This window comes from Lolium perenne, chromosome 3 (genome assembly GCF_019359855.2).
Source record: "Lolium perenne isolate Kyuss_39 chromosome 3, Kyuss_2.0, whole genome shotgun sequence".
NCBI lineage: Eukaryota > Viridiplantae > Streptophyta > Magnoliopsida > Poales > Poaceae > Lolium > Lolium perenne.
Window position 1 is genome coordinate 226,571,438 of NC_067246.2, and position 22,004 is coordinate 226,593,441.

The 22,004-nt window shown below is 45.8% G+C and overlaps 3 protein-coding genes across 4 annotated transcripts; 2 read left to right on the forward strand and 1 right to left on the reverse strand.

Annotated features, from left to right (window-relative positions):
* The first annotated feature begins 5,601 nt into the window (after window positions 1–5,601).
* Window positions 5,602–11,271, forward strand: LOC127343550 (probable magnesium transporter NIPA9). 2 transcript variants are annotated; one of them, XM_051369676.2, is made up of 9 exons: window positions 5,602–5,963; window positions 6,054–6,152; window positions 6,253–6,382; window positions 6,513–6,601; window positions 6,967–7,023; window positions 7,093–7,151; window positions 7,385–7,505; window positions 8,716–8,864; window positions 10,838–11,271. In XM_051369676.2, exons 1-9 carry the CDS (start codon window positions 5,853–5,855, stop codon window positions 11,055–11,057), a joined length of 1,035 nt encoding a protein of 344 aa, XP_051225636.1. In that variant the 5' UTR covers window positions 5,602–5,852; the 3' UTR covers window positions 11,058–11,271. The 2 variants fall into 2 exon arrangements, with proteins under 2 accessions (XP_051225636.1, XP_051225637.1); XM_051369677.1 differs by lacking the exons at window positions 5,602–5,963; window positions 6,054–6,152; window positions 6,253–6,382 and having other exon boundaries at window positions 6,513–6,605.
* A 3,186-nt stretch (window positions 11,272–14,457) lies between these two features.
* On the reverse strand, window positions 14,458–15,141 carry LOC139838103 (uncharacterized). The gene has a single exon (XM_071827455.1). It carries the CDS (start codon window positions 15,139–15,141, stop codon window positions 14,458–14,460), a length of 684 nt encoding a protein of 227 aa, XP_071683556.1.
* A 1,870-nt stretch (window positions 15,142–17,011) lies between these two features.
* Window positions 17,012–21,885, forward strand: LOC127343551 (casein kinase 1-like protein 2). The gene is made up of 14 exons (XM_051369678.1): window positions 17,012–17,379; window positions 17,504–17,544; window positions 18,180–18,249; window positions 18,337–18,485; window positions 18,861–18,956; window positions 19,054–19,124; window positions 19,242–19,303; window positions 19,460–19,523; window positions 19,596–19,680; window positions 19,768–19,894; window positions 20,028–20,110; window positions 20,205–20,265; window positions 20,544–20,683; window positions 21,140–21,885. Exons 1-14 carry the CDS (start codon window positions 17,304–17,306, stop codon window positions 21,434–21,436), a joined length of 1,422 nt encoding a protein of 473 aa, XP_051225638.1. The 5' UTR covers window positions 17,012–17,303; the 3' UTR covers window positions 21,437–21,885.
* The last annotated feature ends 119 nt before the right edge of the window (window positions 21,886–22,004 follow it).

Below are 22,004 nucleotides of genomic sequence, written 5' to 3' on the forward strand. Positions count from 1 at the left end.
TGATCTGTTGTATGCAAATTTACTTGTTTTTACGTACTTTAGCCTAGTTTTTCTATAATGTCCATATGAGGTGGTTTGTGATGTTTGATGGTTTGGGTGATTGTGTCCCTGATGGACGTAAGTACTTATCCTTACTGGGTTATTCCAGTTTTGTATGTATAGCGGTAATGTTTGGTGCATTATGTAAGCGGTAAGCCACTTTGTCAAGTCCTCTCTGTCTCTCTTTTTATTGCAGTTTCCTCAGATTATAGCATTTGTGTACCTGCTGGTAGTTTTCTAGTTTTGTCTGTTCGAAACACACATCATTATCTTTGGTCATTCTCACATTGAACAGTTTGAGGTCCATTCTTGTCAGATATCAGCTGATCTTAACATAATTTAGTTGCCCAATTAGATTTCTGTGCCTAAGTCATCCTACTTGTTACCTTATCGTGATTAAAGTGAAAACAGCCCAACAAAAAAGCTATAAATGTGATAACAGCCAAACAAAAAAGCTATAAATGTGAGATTTCTTCAAAGCATTTTATGATGTCACTGAGTTTACCAAGGAATTTTGATAGAACTTGTTACGTTAAATCATTCAAGTGCCCCTGTGGTTGAGATTATAAGTTATAAATGTGTCTTTGTCGATGTAGGATATTCACCATTATTTCACAGGTTTTGATGATATATTGTATGCAAATTTACTTGTTTTTACGTACTTTAGCCTAATATATATGCCCATATGGTGGTTTGTGATGTTTAATGGTTTGGGGGGATTGTGGCCTTGATGGAGGTAAATACTTATCCTTACTGGGTCATTCCAGTTTTGTATGGAGGTAATGTTTGTTGCATTGTTACAGCGATAAGCCAATTTGTCAAGTCCTCTCCACCTCTCTTTTTATTGCAGTTCCCTCAAATCATAGCATTTGTGTACCTGCTGGTAATTTTCTAGTTTTCTCTGTTCCAAACACACATCATTATCTTTGGTCATTCTCGCATAAAATAGTTTGAGGCCCCTTCTGTCAGCTGATTTTAACATCATTTAGTTGCCCAATTAGATTTCTGTGCCTAAGCTGCCTGGGTTTCAAATCCAAATTAACATTCTATCAAATGGTTTTCATTTAGTGGTTTCAAAAGTATTGACATACAGAGTAGTTCTGTTTCAATCCTGGGGTTGTTCATTGCAATCTGTGGCCATCCGCTAATGACTTGAGTCTGTTCTAGCCCATACACTGATTGGTTACATTGGTTCATTCCAATCTGTGGCCATCCACTAGTGACCTGAGTCTGTTCTAGCCAAGGTATTGATCGTTTACATAGTTGCTAATTATAGATTTTGGATGTTGTTCATGCAACTGTCTCTGATGAAGCATTGTAGAAGTGAAGACAGTGCTGACTGCCCTTATAAATAAATCATTGTAGAAGTGTGATGCCGTGATGGTGCTGCAGCCAGATCGTTACTAAAATTGAATTGGATGCAAGACAGTGTCACAGCTCTGAAACTCTGATTCCCTCCATGCTTGTTCTTGTAGGTGCCATTTTGTTCTCTCACGCCGGCCACACCTGTTGCCTAACATGTGTGTCTAATAACCAGTCCAGATCTGTTAATCTTACAAACTGATTGTACCATCTCTACGAGTCTAGGATATGTTGGTGGGTTCTCCGTCTGCATATTCAGGACACTTTCTTACTTAAAAGGATTTTCATAGGAAATCCTGGGGACTGACTGACCCGGACTTTTGGCTCTCATCTACACCGGCCCCTGAAATCCCACCGTCCGTTATTAACTTCGTGATGTGTGTACAAGGTAAGATTGTTTAATCAGAAACGTAGAAGTAAATGACAATACACAACTGTGAAACATAAATACGCATTTAATAGGCCATAGATGGCGTCACTGGTACACGCACAGATTTGGTGGCTTGGGCAATTCATGGTGACATGAACAAATGATTGATTCAATAAATCAATAAGAACCAGAAAATTGTATAGAAATTTCTGCACAAAATTTTCCATTCTTTTTTTTTCTACTCTTTCCCATCTCATGCCACAACATACTGTTTCATATGATTCCGAAATTTATTTTGATATTAACAGATTTATTATATGAACCGGAGATTAATTTCTGATGATATCAACAGAATTTTTTTATATGGTACAGAATTTCTAATACTATTTACACATGCAGATTATCAGATAAAAAAATTCAGAACAAGTCATCCGTATATATTTGGGTTTGGACACTTATTGTTGAGAGTCTGTTGAACAGAAAAAACATCTGGATGAACAAGAATATACCCAATTAATTCAACAAAAATAATGGACTATATGAAGAAAAAAAGTTCTTTGGTACTACATTTTTTTCTCTGAACACGTCACAATTCTTGTTCATGGTAGCCTGATGGTAGAATCTTCCAATCACAGGTTATACATACTGAACATATCACATTATTATTGCTTCTTATCTTAGCTGGAAAGAATCATATTATGAACAGAAAATATTATGTTATCTTGTCCATGAATAAATTCGGCATATTATGGAAGAACCATAAAAGAAATATTCAGCTATCTAAGATCCATCAACACGATAGTAACAAAAACAGGAAATAGCAGAATCCAAAATCCATTGAAAGAAATAGAGAAACAGATCTGAGATTTGAGGCAAGAAAATAAAATTTTAGACGTGCTAAATCAAAACATTTCTGAGCAATTCTTTCCACCACAAACTACGGTAGATCTTATACAAGAGTGAAATATCCAAAAGACATGAGAGTTTAGAGAAAAAATTGGTAGTGTAACACACCAACAAAGCACCACAGAAAAAACAAGTTCGCTGGCATCTAGGACACCATAGAGTGGAGGTGCTGGGCACGGGGAGATCGGGTCTGGCCACAGCGTCGCTGTAGACCACTTCCTGGTGCATCGGGATGGAGGTGTTGGCAGCCGTTCGTGCCGGAGGAGAAGAAGACGACGCCGTGTCCGTACTCTTCCCGGCGACGAAGCATGGATCCAGGGCGCCATGGAGTCGGGGATAGGAAGCACAGGAGAAGATTAATGCGGAAGCTTCGGTGGGGATTAACAAATGAGCCGGGATTTGGAGTTGGGATGGGGAACGAGAGAGAGATGAGGAAGGTGAGAGATGAGCCGCAGACGGAGGAATAAATGATTGAATGACGTCAGGTCGTGGGACCCTTGTATTATGGGAATAGATAGATACGGATGAGAATACGTTTCTCTGTAATCATACAAACCATAACTGCGCTCAGCCATACTACTAATGAACGGCTCGCGATACAGAATAGAAGGTGAGATATGGGGTGGGGGCATCCGCAGGTTCTCTAAGGCATTTTCGGGGGACTGACATCCTTGTATCTTTTCATAGGCAGTAGGTTGTTAGAATTGCAGGATTGAATACTGTAGAAGCTTTTTCTGAGGTTATTTTGCAGTACATTTTCTATCTGCCCACACCACTTGGATGGAAAGAATCGTTGGGTTTTCCTGTAATAACATCGTACAAACTAAAATCATGCAGGATTCAGACAGTGCAATGCGTGTTCCTTATTCACGGGTTTGCAGAAGAGTGTTTTCCCCAGGCGTTTTTGTGTTGGTGATCATAATTACTTCCACTCAGTGCCAACTTCGCTAGTCTGTTCGCTACATCCTGACGTTTCTCCAAAACTTTGGTGGAAATTTTGTAGAAAACCAAACCTTGCATACGTGATGTGGTTATTTTCATAGAAAAAGCTTACGAACACAGAAGAACGAAACATAACATCAGTAATTCACACACTGAACTTGCCACCACCGTCTGGTATGGTCATTTTTTTTTTTTTGAGGGAAAGCCACCACGGCAACTTTATTGATTATCAAAAATAGTTACATCGTTTGTAAGTAGCAGGTCAGTTAAAAAATCTGGCGGATCCTCCACCCAAACAATCGACTGGGGTCCCTCTGCCTTAAGCTACTTTATTACTTTCCCTAGCACAATGGATAGAAATAACATGAGAAAAACCCCTAGAAAGAAAATAGCACTCTTCATAGATCGCCGCAGCCGCTCCAATAGAATTTCCTCCCTCTTGCATTGTAGAGATAACTTCCATACAGTCACTATTTACTACCAGTTTTGAGCAGCCTACCTGACCAGCGAGTAGGAGCCCGTCCCTGAGAGCACGCGCTTCTGCAGATGCCGCATCTGCTACCAAGGGGAGTGCAAAGCCCCACGATCATCACGTATCACAGCACCGGTCGCTCCCGAGAAGTATTCAGCATAAAATGATGCATCCACATTCAATTTTGTATAACCTTCCTTTGGATTTTCCCATCCACCACGACCAATACCTGGGTTGGTGTTGCAAGCTCTTACATAGTTTGTGGATATCGCCATGATGGCCAATGCCGATCGCACCGGGGTAGTCACCGGTTCATTATGAACAATCTGTCTCCGCTGCCACCATAAGTACCAGCAGGTGGTGGCAATGAGCTCTTTACTGCATCCAACCGATGCATCAGAGATCTTGCTATCTGGTAGTCTTAGCAGAGCTTCAAAGACAGCCGATCCGGCTCTATCAACCGTCAAAAATTCATTTATTAGATTGCTTAAGCCTAGCTTCTCCCAAACCTCTGCCACACGCGGGCACTGAAAAAAAGAATGAAGAGTATCCTCAGGCTGCTAGTATTGATATGCCTATTTGCGAGAACACAATTACACGGAATAGTGCCATGCAGCAGCCTCCAAGCAAAAATCTTCACTTTCGCAGATGTTTTCAATGACCACACAGTGGACCGAACTGGATTGATTTCAGCCGTACTCTGGCCATTCGTACGGAGTAATTTTCTACCATGTTGGAAGTCCCATTCCGTGTAGTAAGCTGATCGTACTGTAAAGACACCAGTTTTTGTATAGTTCCAGGACACAAAATCTTCCATCATACCAATAGCTAGAGGAATTTTCAGAATACGGGTAACATCCACGTTCAAAAAAAGAGACCGCAACAGATCCTCATCCCATGAACGTGTATTCTGGTCAATAAGCTCGGAGACCTTTGTATATACTATATTACCTCGGCGAGATAGAATCTTCCTAGATGGACTGGTAGGTATCCAGGGATCATCCCAAATGTTGATATCTTCTCCATTACCAACCCGCCATATACATCCTTTTTTTGAAAGTTTGAATGCCTGACCAAATACTCTGCCAAGTATAGGATGATCCCTTTTTCAGATCAGCATTCAGTAGATCTCCAGATGGGTAGTACTTTGCTCTTAAGACTCTAGCATATAGATTTTCAGGCTCGCAGAGGAGCCGCCAAACTTGCTTTGCCAACATAGCTAGATTAAAACTTCATGGTCATTGTTTCACCGGTGGGCAACAACAAGCGTTTCGCCCATAGGCTGACCAACTCCGTTTGCTTCCTTTCACTAGGAACCTAATGCTGGCATATTTGGATGAATTCCAAATTCTTTTTGAGAAGTCTGGGCTTTGGATGAATTCCAAATTCTTTTTGAGAAGTCTGGGCTGAATCCACAAACTCCGACTGTCATAAAAATTAGCAAAAGGCCCAAAATCAACCGAAATGGAGGACACAGATAGAATAATGCGAGATCGTGGAGTATCCCTCCCGCACACGCGACGCGACCAGTCAGGCACCACCGTCCACCTCCACCGTCGCCACCAGCAGCGCCAGCGGCCGCGGCCGCGCGGCAGCTGCAAGAGAACAAAAAAATTCGTGCCGTTGCCGTGGGCGTAGACACGAGCACGGGGGCGCACGACGAGAAAAGGAACGCCACCTCCTCCCCCCCTCGGCCTCGTGGTCTCCCCAGAAAGTTCTGCGAATCCCCACGCGCGCGGTGACTGCCGGATCGGATCGGAGATGTGGGAGGCGGTGGCGCTCACGCTGGCCGGCGCCGCCGGCAACAGCATCGGCAAGGTGCTCCAGAAGAAGGGCACGCTCATCCTCCCTCCCCTCTCCTTCAAGCTCAAGGTACCCCCTCCCTCCCTCCCTCCCCTTACCCGGATCGCCGACGCCGCCGTTTATCTTCTCACTGTTTATTACGCTCTGCTGCGCGCGCAGGTGATACGGCGGTACGCGCTCAACCGGCTCTGGATCAGCGGCTTCCTCCTCGACATGTGCGGCGCCGCGCTCATGCTCACCGCGCTCTCGCAGGCGCCCGTGCGTTCCCCGCCCCCCCTTCCTTTCTCGCCCAATTCCTGCACAGCTACACTTAGACGCCGCTGTTTGATTGATAATGACGCTTGCTTCTTCTCCACAGGTTTCTGTCGTGCAGCCCGTTGCCGGCTGCGGCCTCGCCATACTCTGCGTCTTCTCACACTTCTACCTCAAGGAGGTCATGAATGGCCTCGACTGGATCGCCATCACGCTGGCCGGTGTCGGCACCATAGGTGAACCGCAATCACAAGTTCTCACATCCTTTTACGATTTTCATGCAATGGCGACGAGATGGAAAATAGAATTCAGACAGACATTTGTTGAATCTCTAGACTTGATGTGCTCTGTTTTCTTTAACTTCAGGAGTCGGCGTTGGAGGGGAGGAGCAGAAAGTGGAAGAGATTCCCCTTATCAGCATACCCTGGCTCGTGCTCTGCATTCTCATCTTGTTTGTAGGTACCACGCTCTCTGCTATGTACGCTATTTTGCCTCCACTCAATTCTGCTTTCCACGAAACAAGTGTGATTTCTCTCGCATGAATTGTTACACCCATTATGCTTATATAGTATATTCCGACCCGCAACAAAGAATTTTAGGCGCGCATTTACATCTGTAGAACCTTTGTATTTTCATATACTCTTTTGTTACCTCCCAAGGGGAAACCTTATACTGAAGCTAGGGAAGTGTTTAAGCTGCTCTTCTTTAAGAAAAGAAAAAACATGCCGAGAGAAGAACAGATCATATTTTAGGGATTGCAGTAGATGTTACTACCGTAAAGTCAACTGACGGCAATTTCATATGGTATATGCAAATTAAGGTTCTGCTCAACACTTGGCTTCATATGTACAAGAAGCAAAGGCGTGACCAAGATTTGGTGAGCACTTTGAAATTCGGTATTCATGTTTGTGTATATTGCAAATTTTGACTCCATGCATCAATCCAGACTGGACCTGAAGTGATCGAGGAGGTCATATATGGCTTAGAATCGGGAATTTTGTTTGGGTAATTTCTTTCTATCCAGTTCCTATTTGTCACTGTGTTTATGGTCCTTTTCTACTTAATGAGGACATTCATGACTTAAAATATTGATCATTAGGTTGAGAGGATGTTTTATCACTAAGAGTACACATTTATCATGAAATGAACAAATATTACTTCAACTTTTTTTTCCTTTCAGTGTAAGGATATGTAGTAACCAATGTGGGACAATGACTCGTAACTTATTTCATGTATAGGGTTTCATCAGTGATCTCTAAGATGGGATTCGTGATGTCGGAGATGGGATTTCCGAAGATTGTTGTGCCGGTTGCCATATCTTGTAGTGTGGCCTGCAGCGCCGTGGGATTTGTTTACCAGGTATGGTCTAGTTTACTGGAGATGTGCATCCCTACTTCATAGCTTGCATTCCGCAGATGTGCCCTTTTAGTCTGCACCATGGCCTTCATACTTCTGTAGATGTAGCCTCCCTGCTTCAGTTAGCGCACTATGGCTTTGATAGAGTTTATACAATGCTTGTTTAGTGTCATCGGTGTTGCACTTCGTTAATGAACTATGGCCTTGAGTCTGTACAGTGCTTGGGAACTGTTGGAACTATTACACTTTGTTAATTTCTACCAATTAAAATGTCCTTGGTTGCATGCATTCATTGTTTGGCTGTTATACAATCTCTCTGTCATATCCTTCTGTCACCTCTTCAGCCAATTGCATTCCCGCGCTTGTGGGCTGCTTAGGCCGCCATATTTAAAGCAGACTTGATTTGTGAATCCAGAAAGAAGAATAAAATTGTTGAAGTGGTGTCGTGCTAGAGATGCTCATCAAGATGTCTTTTACAGCAGACAACATGCCTGGTTTGGTATGGGCGATCACGCAGTAGTCGTGGTTGGAAGATGAACAAGACAGCATGCCTCTACTTATTACTTTTTAAAGGATGTTTTTCTGCTCTACAGAAATACTCATCCAAGGGAGCCATATCTCTCACCCTGCTCCAGATAACTGTTTCTCGGATTCAAAGATAAAGTCTGCTTAGAACAACACTGTGAAAGTGGCCCACAAGTGAACATGTGCACTAGCAAAGTGGTAATTTGGAGGTTTGACATAGAAGGATGTGGCAGACAAACAATGAATGCAACACCGGTGATGTTTGAAAGCAGTGGAGACTAACGGCGACGGCGTGTATTGGTTCCAACGATTTTACAGTTTTTGTGTAGTGTTTCTTGAAAGAGTGTAGATGTTAATCAAACTCTTACACCAAATTTATGATGCTACCATAACTTGAAAATTTAGGGTACACCACATGGGAGCACCGAGGAGCATGAGTGTTTTATATCTCAGTGAATCAGGAACATGGGTGCGAAGGTTGAATGGGGCCGCATAGTATGGTTAGACATGACGTTCCACATAATGTTGTGATTTTTTTTATGTAGCCGATCTTTTTAATCTAGAAAATGATGTAAATTTATTTCTTCACAAATCGAAAACTAGTTGTTTGCTGTATATTGGACCATTTTTTGGAACTCAGCCCTGATTTCATATTGTATTCAACTAATGGCACATATCCTTTATGCAGACTCGAGGTCTCAAGCATGGGAGGGCAATTGTTGTGTCCACGTGTACATCCGTGGCATCTATTGTGTCTGCTGTTGTAGCTGGTATGGTTGCACTTGATGAGCATCTGCCCAAAGCTCCCACAAGCCGTTTTTTCCTCTTACTTGGATGGTAATATATTTATATGATATTACTTCTCTTCTGTGTTGTGTACTATTATTGCCTGTTTTGGCTCCGTGCATCATTAGTCATTAGTCAGCTATTGTAATTTACAATGTTTTTCCCCTAGCAAATTCATTTCCTGCACCTTTAGGGCTTGTTCGTTTTGTTGGGATTCAGTCCAAGCATGGAACCAATCCAGGTTTGGCTTGGGTCTGTGCCATCACCCAATGCATGTCAGGACTAATCCCTGTTAACCCCTCCAAAATATACCTGTTTGTTTAAGTCACCTTTTTTTTTTTTTTTTTTTTTTTTTTTTTGAGGCCCCTCGATCTGTGTTACAGTTGTAGTATCTGAACTTATGCACTAACTCAACACCACACTCACACCACACACACGCACACCACTAGTGCACAAGTTAGACTCTAGAACTATACACACAGCACACATAATTTGAGTGTCCCTAGGAGCTAGTAGTTGTGGCACATATGTGTGGAGGGGATTTTATTAGGGACCCAGAGCCCCCGGTGAGACACCCGCAAATTCGCTCCCCCTGGGAGTCGAACACGGGCGGGCTGGCTGGCCACTGCCGAGTTCGGTGGCGCGAACTTGTAACCCAGATGTTGAGGGGGCACACTGCTGGCCCGGTCGTGTCGGCCTTTATCCAATTACAAACAAGTTTGTTTAAGTCACCTGGATCAGCCTACACGGTTCACACCTGACGCTCGCTCTCTCTGTGACGTGCCGTGGATATTTTTTCCACAGGTCAAGTGGGGAGAAAATAATTCCAGGCAAAGCAAGAAGTTGGACGGGATGGGCTGGGCTCTAATGCCTCCAGGGCGTAAACGAAGACCACAGTTTCTCTGGTCTGGAAAAAATGCACCGCGGGGACGGACAGCCGGGATTGTGCCTCGATCCAGACCGATCCCTGGCTGTTCGGGATTAAATGAACCTGGGCTTAGGGCTATTTGCACAGCGCTGGCAATGCATCAGATCAATGGTGTCCTGGCAAGCTAGGGATTTTGAAATCGCGAAGGGTGGGGGTGGGTAGGGTAGGGAAGACACTGGTGGAACGTTCAGGTGATGCACTGTGGATGCAGCGACCACAGACGATACTGGAGGCGGCAGAGGGCCTCTTGTTCTATAGCAGCACCATCTTCATAGATCTAAAAAGGTGGTAGGACCACCTATGCCCAAATCCTGGGATGGTTATGAATTGAAGGCCCAAGAGGCTTCACCGCCGCACAACTCAAGGATTTGTACCAGCTTAGCAGTAGCACAATCGCCGTGGGACAGTCGCTGCCTCTTCTCTGCTATGGGAATGCCGGTTGCCCCTAGATCTCGTGAGATGGAGAAGAAGACTGTCGCCTACTGTCCCAGGCATCATCTCCTGGGCGGTGCAGAGAGGCAAGCAGCAATGAAGAATCCCATGCTGGTGTGAAGTGAGGGAGGTGGCATTGATGGTGGGGAGAGAGACGTAGGGTTTGGGGCTCGATTCACAGTTTAGCAGTTGGTTGGAGGGAGTTTTATGAGACTGGGTTCTGGCTGTGTGCAGATGATCTTGTGCCAGTCTGAGCCGTCTCTTGTAATCAAGCGCCTACAGCCACAAATTTTTAGTTAACCTGATATGCTACTATTTACCTGCAACTGGTGTGGGTGTATCCCCTTGGGCTATGTGGAATTATTCTACAGCCTATCCTTAATGCATATGCTTTGTTGGCAACTTTGATCATGATAGAGCATAGCAAGTTCTTTCTACTCAACTGAGGTTTCCTATTGGCAGATTCATCTTCTAAAATATCTGATGCATACTGGTTAATAGACCTGCAAGATAATAGGATAATAATGCCAGTGGTGTACTGAGGCATATCCTCTTCATTAACAAAATACCATTGAACAAATCTGTTGTCGCTTTGTGCTCTCTCTTTAATTTGGAGAGAAATTGGCTACCGTGAGGACACTAAAAGATCAGTTTCTTGTTTCAGGTTCTTCATTATCACTGGTGTGATACTTCTTGTTACTTCAGCCCGATTGATTGCACGCCTACCTAAGCCTGTGCAGAAGTTTCTGAAGAGCAATATGGAGCGTTCTCACAGCATCAGGAGGCCTGGATCAGCCCGAGGGAAGGATCCAATCCAAACCACAACAATCCATGCATCGTCATTACAACATATTCTAACCTCTCCAGGAAAAGAGAAGGCCTAGATCAGCTGCTGCTGGAGCAAGATTGTCTTAACACCTCCATGCGTCCTGCCATTGTCTAAATCTTCATGTGAATGTACAAGTCTAGAGTAGCATCCGAAAAGTTTGGGCCGGTTGCTCATATACTGGCTGCCCTTATAGGTCTAACAGAAGTTGGTAAATCTCCTGTGAATTTTGATCGATTTACATCTTCTTTGGTTGGTTTGCAAGTGCTCTATTCGTTTGTTCTCTTGGTCCTATCTGTCATGAAAATCTTGTGTTCGCCGGTTTTGCTTTGCTTGGGCACTAAGAGCATCTCCACTCGTCCCCCCGAACAGGCCCCCGGCGAGCGTTTTTTCCATCCGGACGGCGAAATTCGGCCCAGTCGCGCCCCCGGTTCCTCGTTTTCGTCCGGATTTGGGCCTAAATCCATCCGGCGATCCCACGACATCCCCGGCCCCCCGGGGAGCGCTCGGGGACTCCGGACGAAACGAAAGCGCGCGAAACGGCGAGGAAACTTCCCGCGCGTCTGGTGGCCCCAACTTGTCGGCGAGAGAAACCGATCGTCGTCCTCATCGCATCGTCTTCCGCGCGCTGTAAAAGCCTGCCGCCGGTCTGCATTCGCCCGCATTCGGCCTCTATGTATGAACTCCGCCCGTTTTAGTCTAAATATCATTAAATTTAGTCTATATTCACCCGAATTTAGCCGAAGTTTGTCAAGTTTCCGTTTTTTAAATTCGCATCGTCGACTTCGCCTGGGCACGCGGCTGGGAAACTACTGCCCCCCACGCCAAACCTTCCTCCAATCCGGACGAAAATTTCTCCGGATTTGGGCGTGGGGAGCGCCAACGAGTGGGGATGCTCTAATATGTTCTGCTTGAGCGCGCGTGGTGGGGGCATTGTAGCCCTGTTTGTGAGTTCTTGTGATATTGTTCTAAATTCCTCCCGTTCCAATGGGCCAGCTTAGTGATTAGTATTTTCTTGGCAGCCGCTTTCCTCAATCAGCTACCACAACTGTGCAAATATTCGTTGTTGACAGACCCACATGTTCTACCAAATAACTGAAATTGTTTCAGCTATAATTATGTAAGTATAATTATCCGGCCGTACATGACATTTAAAATGTGATATGATTAATCTTATGGCATCATGAATCATGATACTGGTGGTTCTACTGTATGCTGAGTGTACGATTTAGCGATTCTGGTGGACCTGTGTTTTGGTCAAGAACTGAATACTATTTTTTCTTTGAAATGGATGAACTGAATACTAATGGGCATGATGATCTCATATACCTGTCTCCATTTGCCATGCTGCCAAACGAAGTGCGGCCAGCGACTAACTGGTCCAAACGACCAAGTCAGAACTTATTATATATGCAGGGGTTTGTAGTTATCTGCGTCCACAATATCCAAGTGTGTTAGGAATTTAGGATCAGGCTAGGAGATGCTTTTTTAACAAAGGGGGTAGCTTGCAGATGCTGCCCTTCTTTTTCCTTGCGACTTATCCTGAAATTTCCAACCCTATATTGATTAAAAAAAAACTGCTTGCTTTGTGTGTGGTTGGGTGCTACGCATGGTTTTGTCCAGCCATTTGATTAGCTAGGTTAGGTCAACTACTGTGGTACGTATATTACAGTACACAAAGTAACGGAAAGGATTAAGGATTCAGATCAATCGCCTTGGGTTGGGCAAGCATCTGGAAAAGGGTCATCTTCGGCTTGTAAATTGAAGTTGTGAGCTTGTAAATTTTGAGCTTGTGTCTCACAACTTCAATTTTTGTTCATTCTTGGGCAAGAGTGTCGTGATAAATTTGTTTATGGGAATTGCATGTTTCTGCTAAATGCTAGGCATAGTTATGTTTGTGATTGGAGCAGGCGAGCAGGGTTTTGGATCCTAGGAGCATATGCTAAACGGTAAAATCATGAAAAACGCTTGACATTTTGAAAAAAAATCTTAATTCTTTTCGGTAACACACATATATGTATCTCATATGTGCCTACAAGTATTTATGTATAAAAGATATATGTCGTCTCCCATGCAAAAAACTAAGTAGCTTTTCGTAATGCTCAAAATAGCATTTTTAAGGAACATTTTTTCCGCACATGTCACAAAACTTATCCTTTGTCCCCGACATTTTACATGTACACATAGAACATATATACTTACATCAGTAGAGCTGTAGAGGTGCTTAGTTTTTACCAATTTGCATCTTACGTAGCCAGCTTTGAGCTCAAGTTTACCTTAAAAAAAAGTTCACATGTGACTATACTCCAGCCTGTTATTATCTCTAGCCTCACTTTCATGAAGAAGAGGATGACACTAGGAGAGTTGGGGCAATTTTCGTTGGTTTATTTCACACACATCTCACACAAATGCCATAACCAACCAGAGGGTTGGGGATACAGATATATAGCTGCTAGCCATCCACGAATATGCTAAGATGCTAGTCTAACTGCCAGTCCTTGATGCCCCTAAAAGCAGTCAAGGGTGCTGCTAACTGTCAGTCCTTGATGCCCCTAAAAGGCAGTCAAAGATACTTTCCTATCCTAACAGCAGTCCTTCACAAGGACCATGTATGCTGCAGCTAGTCCTCCACAGGACCATGTGCAGCAGCCTCTCCACAGAGATAACAGTACAGGGATTTTATCCAACATTCTCCCCCTAAGTCTTGTACGTCGTCTTGTGGGAGCGCTGAGCCATCCCGAGCCGTACAAGTCACTGTGCACGAGCTCGAGCCTCTCCTTGGCTCGGAAGCTCGCCCGAACGTCGCAGAACTGCTCCACATGGTTGAGGCACAGCAGGCCTCGCACCATCTCCGTGTCACTGAGACGCTTCAGGGCCTCGAAGTGAGGATGCTCGAAGCGCTCGTGCCACTGCCACGCCTCGTCCTCCCGACGAGCAGCGAGACAGAGGGGTTGTGCCACCTGCACATCAAGAACATAGAGGCGATTTGTGCCTCTGGTTACCTTGGCAAGCAGGCAACGGTGGCGATCCCAGATGTGTAGGGTCCCATGCTCGATCAACACGCTCGAGCCATTCTCATCCAGTTGTCCCAGGCTGATGATGGAGTTCCTCAGCGCAGGAATGTAGTAGACACCAGTGAGCAACCAATGCTCTCCAGTCTTGGCTGTGAAGGTGACGGAGCCGACACCCTTAATCTCCACGGCGGAGGCATCCCCAAACTTGACAGAGCCTCGCACGTCGGAGTCAAGGTCGACGAAGAACTCCCGTCGACCGGTCATGTGGTGGGTGGCGCCGGTGTCGAGGCACCACCCGCCAATCTTGTTGTTGTCGGAGCCATCGCCAAGAAGGGCATGTGCCTTTGATTCATCGAGGTGGAGGAGAGCTGATGCGGTCGGTGCCGCTGGAGGTAGCTCGATGCTTGCATGCGCCATGAACAGAGCCGGCTCCTCCTCCTCCACCTATGCGACGTGGGCCTGGCCGCGTCGTGGCTGCCGACACTCCCTGGCCCAATGGCCAAGCCGGCCACAGTTGTGGCAGGTGTCGTCTGGTGCCGGCTTGTGCCTGCCGGCGGCACCTCCCTGGACACCTCCGCGGGCATCATCGTCGGCAAGTCCTTGCACCCCGGCCTGGGCGTCTTTGCGCGGCTTGCCACGCTTGCGGCCGCCTGGCTTGGAAGAGGACTCCCCCTTCTTCATGTCACCGTGGCAGGAATCCCACTGCTCCCGAGTGAGAAGTAGCTTCCCGTCAATGGTGATGGGCCACGAGAGAGGCTGTGGCTCGTCGGTGTCGACGACCTTGAGGCGACCTATCGCCTCCTCGATCGTCATCGTAGAGAGGTCCAGCAGAGACTCGATCGAGCGAGCCATCTGCTTGTACTTCTCGGGGATGCAGCGAAAGAGCTTCTCGACAGCTCTCTCCTCGTCGTAGGTGTCATCACCGAACTGCACCATCTTCTGCAACAGAGTGTTGAGACGGAGAGCAAAGTCATCGACGTCCTCCCCTGGCTTGAAAGCCAGGTTCTCCCACTCCTTGCGAAGTGCCTGCAGTGTCGACTTGCGAGCACGGTCACTGCCGATGCGTGCCGCAGCGATGGCATCCCAAGCCTCCTTGGCAGTCCGCTTGTTGGAAAGCGAGAACTGCATCTCAGGCGGAACTGCAGCGATGAGGGCATCCAACGCCCGTCGATCCTCATGGCGGTCGACGTCGCCGTACTGGACCGCCTCCCACATGTGCCGCACCTGGAGCCTGATCCTCATGACCGCAGCCCACTCGACGTAGTTGGTTTTGGTGAGGGTAGGCCACCCAACACCAGGGCCAACGTCCCTGACCACAGTCCGGACCCCATAGAGGCCGCGGTCTTGGTCGTCCCAGCGGCAGCCACCGTGCGCTCTGGGAGCGCCACCGCCGTGCGTGCCTCCTCCGGGAGCGCCACCGCCGTGCGCGCCTCCTCCGGGAGCGCCACCGCCGTGCGCGCCTCTTCCGGGAGCGCCACCGCCGTGCGCGCCTCCTCCGGGAGCGCGGGCGTGCTCGGCTGCCCACCGCGCCACCCGCTCTCGCGCCGTGGCGTCTGCGTCGGCGTTGCCGTCGGCCAGAACGGAGCCGTTGGTGCCGCCGCGCAGCACCTCGACCTCCGCCGCCGCACGTCTTGCCTCCGCCGCCTCTCGCTGCTTCTACCTCCGCTCGGCTCGCCGGCTCCGCCGCCGCCGGCCTCGACGCCCTTGTCGTCGCCACGGCGGCTGCCGCAGCCCACTCGTTCACGCTCTCTGCCGCGGCGCGATCGGCCTCTGCGCCGACGCCGCGTGCCGGAGGTAGCCGTGTGCCGAGAGTGGCCGTCGGACATGGCTCGGCTTCGTGTGGCCGAGCGCTGCTTCCGACGAGCTGCTGCTCGACAACCCGGACGGAGGGAAGTAACCAGGGGCAGTTGAGGCTGCTACTGGTTGGGGCTGCTCTCTTCCCTGTGAAGGGGAGGAGCAGGAAATGCTCAGGCTGCAAGACAACCTGGCTCTGATACCACTTGTTATTATCTCTAGCCTCACTTTCATGAAGAAGAGGATGACACTAGGAGAGTTGGGGCAATTTTCGTTGGTTTATTTCACACACATCTCACACAAATGCCATAACCAACCAGAGGGTTGGGGATACAGATATATAGCTGCTAGCCAGCCACGAATATGCTAAGATGCTAGTCTAACTGCCAGTCCTTGATGCCCCTAAAAGCAGTCAAGGGTGCTGCTAACTGCCAGTCCTTGATGCCCCTAAAAGGCAGTCAAAGATACTTTCCTATCCTAACAGCATGCTGCAGCTAGTCCTCCACAGGACCATGTGCAGCAGCCTCTCCACAGAGACAACAGTACAGGGACTTTATCCAACACAGCCATCCTACTAGCTTAAACATTTCCAGATGTTCCCATTTTGCATAATAGTCATGAGAAGCACCAAAAGTACACTTTAAGTCATGATATTTCATTGGGAATGGAGCATAACCGCAAATCCTTTTTTTTCTGACAATTTCCAGTGCCCTTTGTCTACAAACAAGCGCATAAATAATAAATAGCCGAATAAAAAAGAGAGAATGGTGCATGGTCACAAAGTCACAAACCGCGAGCGCAAGCAACTACCTATTCCAATCCACTGTGCCAGTCATGACTAAACTGGAACGGCAGACGATGTCAATGCCATTATGACAATCTTAGCCCATACTGTGACAGTCGCCTTTCAGGTTAAGCATTGAGTACGCGTGTTAAGTTGGGAGCAACATTATCATTGATCGTGCTTCTTGCTTAAGCTTGTGACTAATGTAGCCGTACTCCGTTTAGTCCAAAAAGGAAGGCGAGAGAGAGCTACGGCCGAGTACCCAGAGCAAAATCGCAAAAAGGGCTGAAAAATACACAGGGGTGGACCGAGCGACAGCGAAAGCGTCAAAGCGAGGACTGAAATGCGAAGAAAAAAAAAACCTAGATAGATATAGATAGAGCCGGGAGGCCAAACTGGTCCTTTTCCTTTTCCATTTCCTCCTGCTTTGCTTCGTCTACTTGCCCAACTTCCCCCGAGAAAACTATCCGCAGCGCCGCCCCACACGGCCATGGCCGCCGCCTCCCCTCCCGTCCCGAACCCTAGGTAGCCAGCCTCCGCCCGCTCCTGTCTCGCGGCTCCAGCCCCGCGCCGATCTGAGCGGAGCTCCCCCGCCGCCAGGTTTCCGGGCCAGGAAAAGCGCGTTCTTTTAGCCCTTCTTTCTTCTTCTTCTTCGGCCGGTGCTTGGTGGAAGGAAGCTTCCGAGCTCTGGTGGAATTTTTCGACGGCGGGGATGGAGCCGCGGGTTGGGAACAAGTTCCGGCTCGGCCGCAAGATCGGGAGCGGCTCCTTCGGGGAGATCTATCTCGGTGCGGGCTGCTTCTTGTGCCCGGAATTTCGGTCGGATTCCCCTTTTCTTTGCGGGGGATTTTGTAGGTCCTTGATCGGTTTGTGACGCGGTTCCTTTTTTTTTTCTTTCCATTTTGCGCGCAGGGACCAATATCCAGACGAACGAGGAGGTCGCGATTAAGCTGGTACGTGCTCTGTTCCTGGGGATGGACTGCTTGGATCTTTGTCCAAGTGCCGGCTTTGTCGTGCTACGTTCTGATGCTCTGCTGAGTACGGGTGCCGGTTTAGCCTGCTCCTTAGTTCCAGTTGTGGACTTGATAGGTGCTGTGGTTGGTCAGATTGTGGACTTAATATATGCTGCTCTTCTCAGAGCAATTCATACTTTTGAGTTGCTCTCAGATGCACCGCTCTTTCGATTAGCCGCTGTAGTTCGAATCAGTTTGGTTAGTTGATTAGTCAATGCCTCCCCTGGGCTTAAGCGCTGTGGTTGACTTGGTTGGACTTGATAGGTGTTTAGTTAATCATCGCATCGCTGATTGGTAAGTAAGATAAAGCTGCTGGGTATTGGATGATGGTAATGAATGAACTGAATTGGAGATACAATGAACCAGGGGAGGAACGAGAATCGGGAACTTGATATTTCCCGAAAATATGCTGCTACTTCCTGTGTTGGCTGGTGTTATAATCTACAAATAGAGGGCATTGCCCGTAGATGCAACATAAATCTTGATCATACTAGCTTATTACATTTATAAAGCATTGGAATGCAGATTATCCATCTCGATTGACAGTTGACATTTGATCACCATTTCTCATGCAGGAAAATGTAAAGACAAAACATCCTCAGTTGCTCTATGAATCAAAGATTTACAGGATTTTACAAGGAGGAAGTACGGAAGCTATACATAGTGCACATTTTATTAGGATCTGTGATACAACAAGTGTGGTCTGACTATCTCTCTTGTGGGTTGTGGCAGCTGGAATACCAAATGTCAGATGGTTTGGTGTCGAAGGAGACTACAACGTCTTGGTTATGGATTTGCTGGGGCCAAGCCTGGAGGATCTATTTAACTTTTGCAGCAGAAAATTGTCTCTTAAGACTGTACTTATGCTTGCCGATCAGATGGTGCGCATACTCCAATAGTTTAATAACGCTTTTCCATCTCAAAGCCTTCGTGCATTTTTTTTTGTATATATTAAGGAATTCGCTCTCCATACCTACCCTTCACTAAATTTTCATGGACCTCAGCATCACTTATTAGTACCCACACATACACTTTTGCACAGACTTCACTAATTTTTCATGGACCTCAGCTTCACCTATTAGTACCCACACGTGCACTTGTGCACAGTGCACAGACACATTTTCACTGGTCTTCTCATTTTTGTCATGTATTCATTAAGCTTTCTTCTTCCACATTTTTATACTTTTTATCCTGGATTTCTTCTTGCATTTTCCTAGACTATGAATTATATGTGATCTGTGTTCTCCCACTTGTAGATAAATCGAGTGGAGTTTGTCCATTCCAAGTCTTTTCTGCATCGAGACATCAAGCCAGATAATTTTCTCATGGGCCTTGGTAGGCGAGCTAATCAGGTAGGTAGCAATGTAGCTTGTAGTAATCAGTTTAGTTTTGTTGATCCAGTTTCTTGTGTTCATTCACCACTTAATGTCTGTTCTAACAAAATTTCAGGTATATGTTATAGACTTTGGTCTTGCCAAAAAGTACAGGGATACTTCAACTCATCAACACATCCCATACAGGTAAGGGGCATTACTATATCATTCTTCTTATGCATGAGCAAAGCAAGCATAAGCATGAGCATTTTTTTTGTTATATTATTTTCTTTTTCGTGATGTACTTTGATCTTAATATTGCAGAGAGAATAAGAACTTGACTGGGACAGCAAGATATGCAAGTGTGAACACTCATCTTGGCATTGGTGAGAAATGATACTGTACCAGTTCATGATTGTTTTGACGTTATAACTTCCATGTGTTTGGACTTAGGTCTGTTCACTGGAATATCATTCATCTTGGCCCTGCGCACTTCTTTTCTGACTATTTGCTTTCAATCTTCATTTTTTTCTAACAATCAGAACAAAGCCGAAGAGATGACTTGGAATCTCTTGGATATGTACTCATGTACTTCCTAAGGGGAAGGTTAGTTTAATTGTTGGATTTCTTATTACGTGTCATATTTGATGTATCAGATGTAACACTGTTTTCTTTCAGCCTACCTTGGCAAGGTCTGAAAGCAGGAACAAAGAAGCAAAAGTATGAGAAGATCAGTGAGAAAAAAGTTGCAACATCAATTGAGGTACTTCCACACTTGTAGTAATAACGTCTGTACTGGGTGTTGGCATTCTGTTGTTAACTTGTTAATGATGTTATCATTCTGTTTCAGGCTTTATGTCGTGGGTATCCTACCGAGTTCACATCATATTTCCATTATTGCCGCTCGCTTCGGTTTGATGACAAGCCTGATTATTCCTACCTTAAGCGACTCTTCCGTGACCTCTTTATCCGTGAAGGTTGGTTCTTTTTATTATTATTGAAGAGAACCTGTAATTTTTCCTACGTAGGGTGCAACAGGATTCCATCTATTATGAAAAAGGATTATGAAGTATCTATGCATATGTTCATGATCAGAATGATGCTTTGCAGGTTTTCAGTTTGATTATGTATTTGACTGGACAATACTGAAGTACCAGCAATCACAGATTGCTAGTGCTCCTCCTCGTGTTGTGGTGAGTCCTTTCCTCAAGCACCCATCAACTAAATCTGTGTATTTGTATGTAGCTATCTGTGGGAAAATATTTATGCCTTGCCAATATTCCACAGGGCCATGGCGCAGGACCTTCTGGGTTGACACCACCTGCACTGCAGAATGATAGTCAGTCTGGTAATTGATTCATTTGATCAGTTCCATATGAGTATTACTTTTTTTCAGTCAATCTTCATAAGTAATTGATGTACAATAAAGTTCTTGCATGGTTCCTTTGCTTCTATGACTAAATTACATGATTACTGTTTTAGAGTCGATATTGATAAGTAATTGGCTTATAATGTTACTGCAAGATTCCTTTGCTTCTATGACTAAATTGAGGTTTTTTTTTGTATTTGAACAGTTGATAGTTTCGACTTCTTACCTATGCTAATTATCTATTTGTTACGATGTAGGCGCCGTTGAAGGGAGGATTAGTGGTTGGTCAGCAATGGACCGCCGCCGTGCCCCACCACCCCCTATTGCAAGTGTGGGGAATTCTTCTAAGCAGAAAGCCCCTGTAGGAAATGATGCCCCTATTTCTAAAGATCCTGCGGTGTGTTTTCTCCCTAATCCTCTTTGTTTGCTGTATGGACTTGATATTGTGATTGCAAGATTAGGGGCAGATATTTTCTTTCAATTTCTAGTGCAAGAGAGGAGCAATGTGAGCGCTAGTCAACTTTATAAATCAACTTTCCTTCCATGATTTGGTTCTTATAAACTTGCGTTCTGATTTACCAAAACTTGTCCACAAAGCGCTTCACAAACTGCTCTTTCCCTGTTATTGTGCAACATTGCACATCAATAGTGCTGGATACTCAAGCGTGTCCCGATCAGCGTGTCATGTGGCTTGAAGAATTCTTCAAGCAATCGTGCAAGTGTTATGTTTTTCTATGGGCTTGTATTATGATTCTGTAACCTTAGTATCTCTTGATTTTCAGTTGGTTGGTTGTACTTTCTCATGGATGACTGCAATCACAGTTTCTTACTTTTGGTTGTTTATGTTGTCTAGACATCTGGCTCAAATCTCTTGGGACGGTCAAGTGGATCGTCAAGAAGAGCTGCTGTTTCAAGTAGCCGGGATGCTATGGCAAGTGATACTTATGAGCCTTCACGATCACGCACAACTGATGCAAGCCCTGGGGCATTTCGTAGGGCCTCAGGTACTCAGAGAAGCCCACCAATAGATTCTGCAGAGCCAAAGCGCTCCTCTTCAGCGCGGCACCCATCCAACACAAAGAACTACGAGTCTGCTCTCAAAGGTATTGAAGGTCTTAATTTTGATGGCGATGAGAGGGTTCAGTACTAGTAGCACTGAAGAATTCTACTTCTACATGTGCCGTGTATAAATCATAATCTGAAGATAAGCACAGCATTTCCTGTTGAGTTTTGGATCACAGGAGATGATTAGGAGGAGGATGTGAAGGGCTATTGCCAGGTGATGGTCCTCTGGACTCAGTAAATAAATCGTCAGCCCGAGGCGCATGGAATTCAGCTCTCATAATTTATTGTGGTTGTTCTGTAAATGTCTTTATAGTTTGTTAATCTGGCGCCTCTTGAGTTCGTGGGTCTGTTGTATTATTTATATGTCTATGAGAATTGCTGTCTCTGGACAGCCAAGATCAGCTGGTAAAACTTGTATTTGGAAAAATGAAACTTGATCATGTAGAATTTTTTCATCAGTTCATTGAGCAAATTTGCCTGATAACAATTCTGAGAATTAATGTGCCTTGGGAACAATGTGGTGTGATTTGTTCAGTCCTTTTTGTTGTCAGTCTGTCCTACGCATGCATGTTTTAGCACTTTGTTGATTATGAGTGTCAATGAGATCGGAAACTGTTACTGCTCAAATAGCCCTAGTACACTTTACTCTTTTT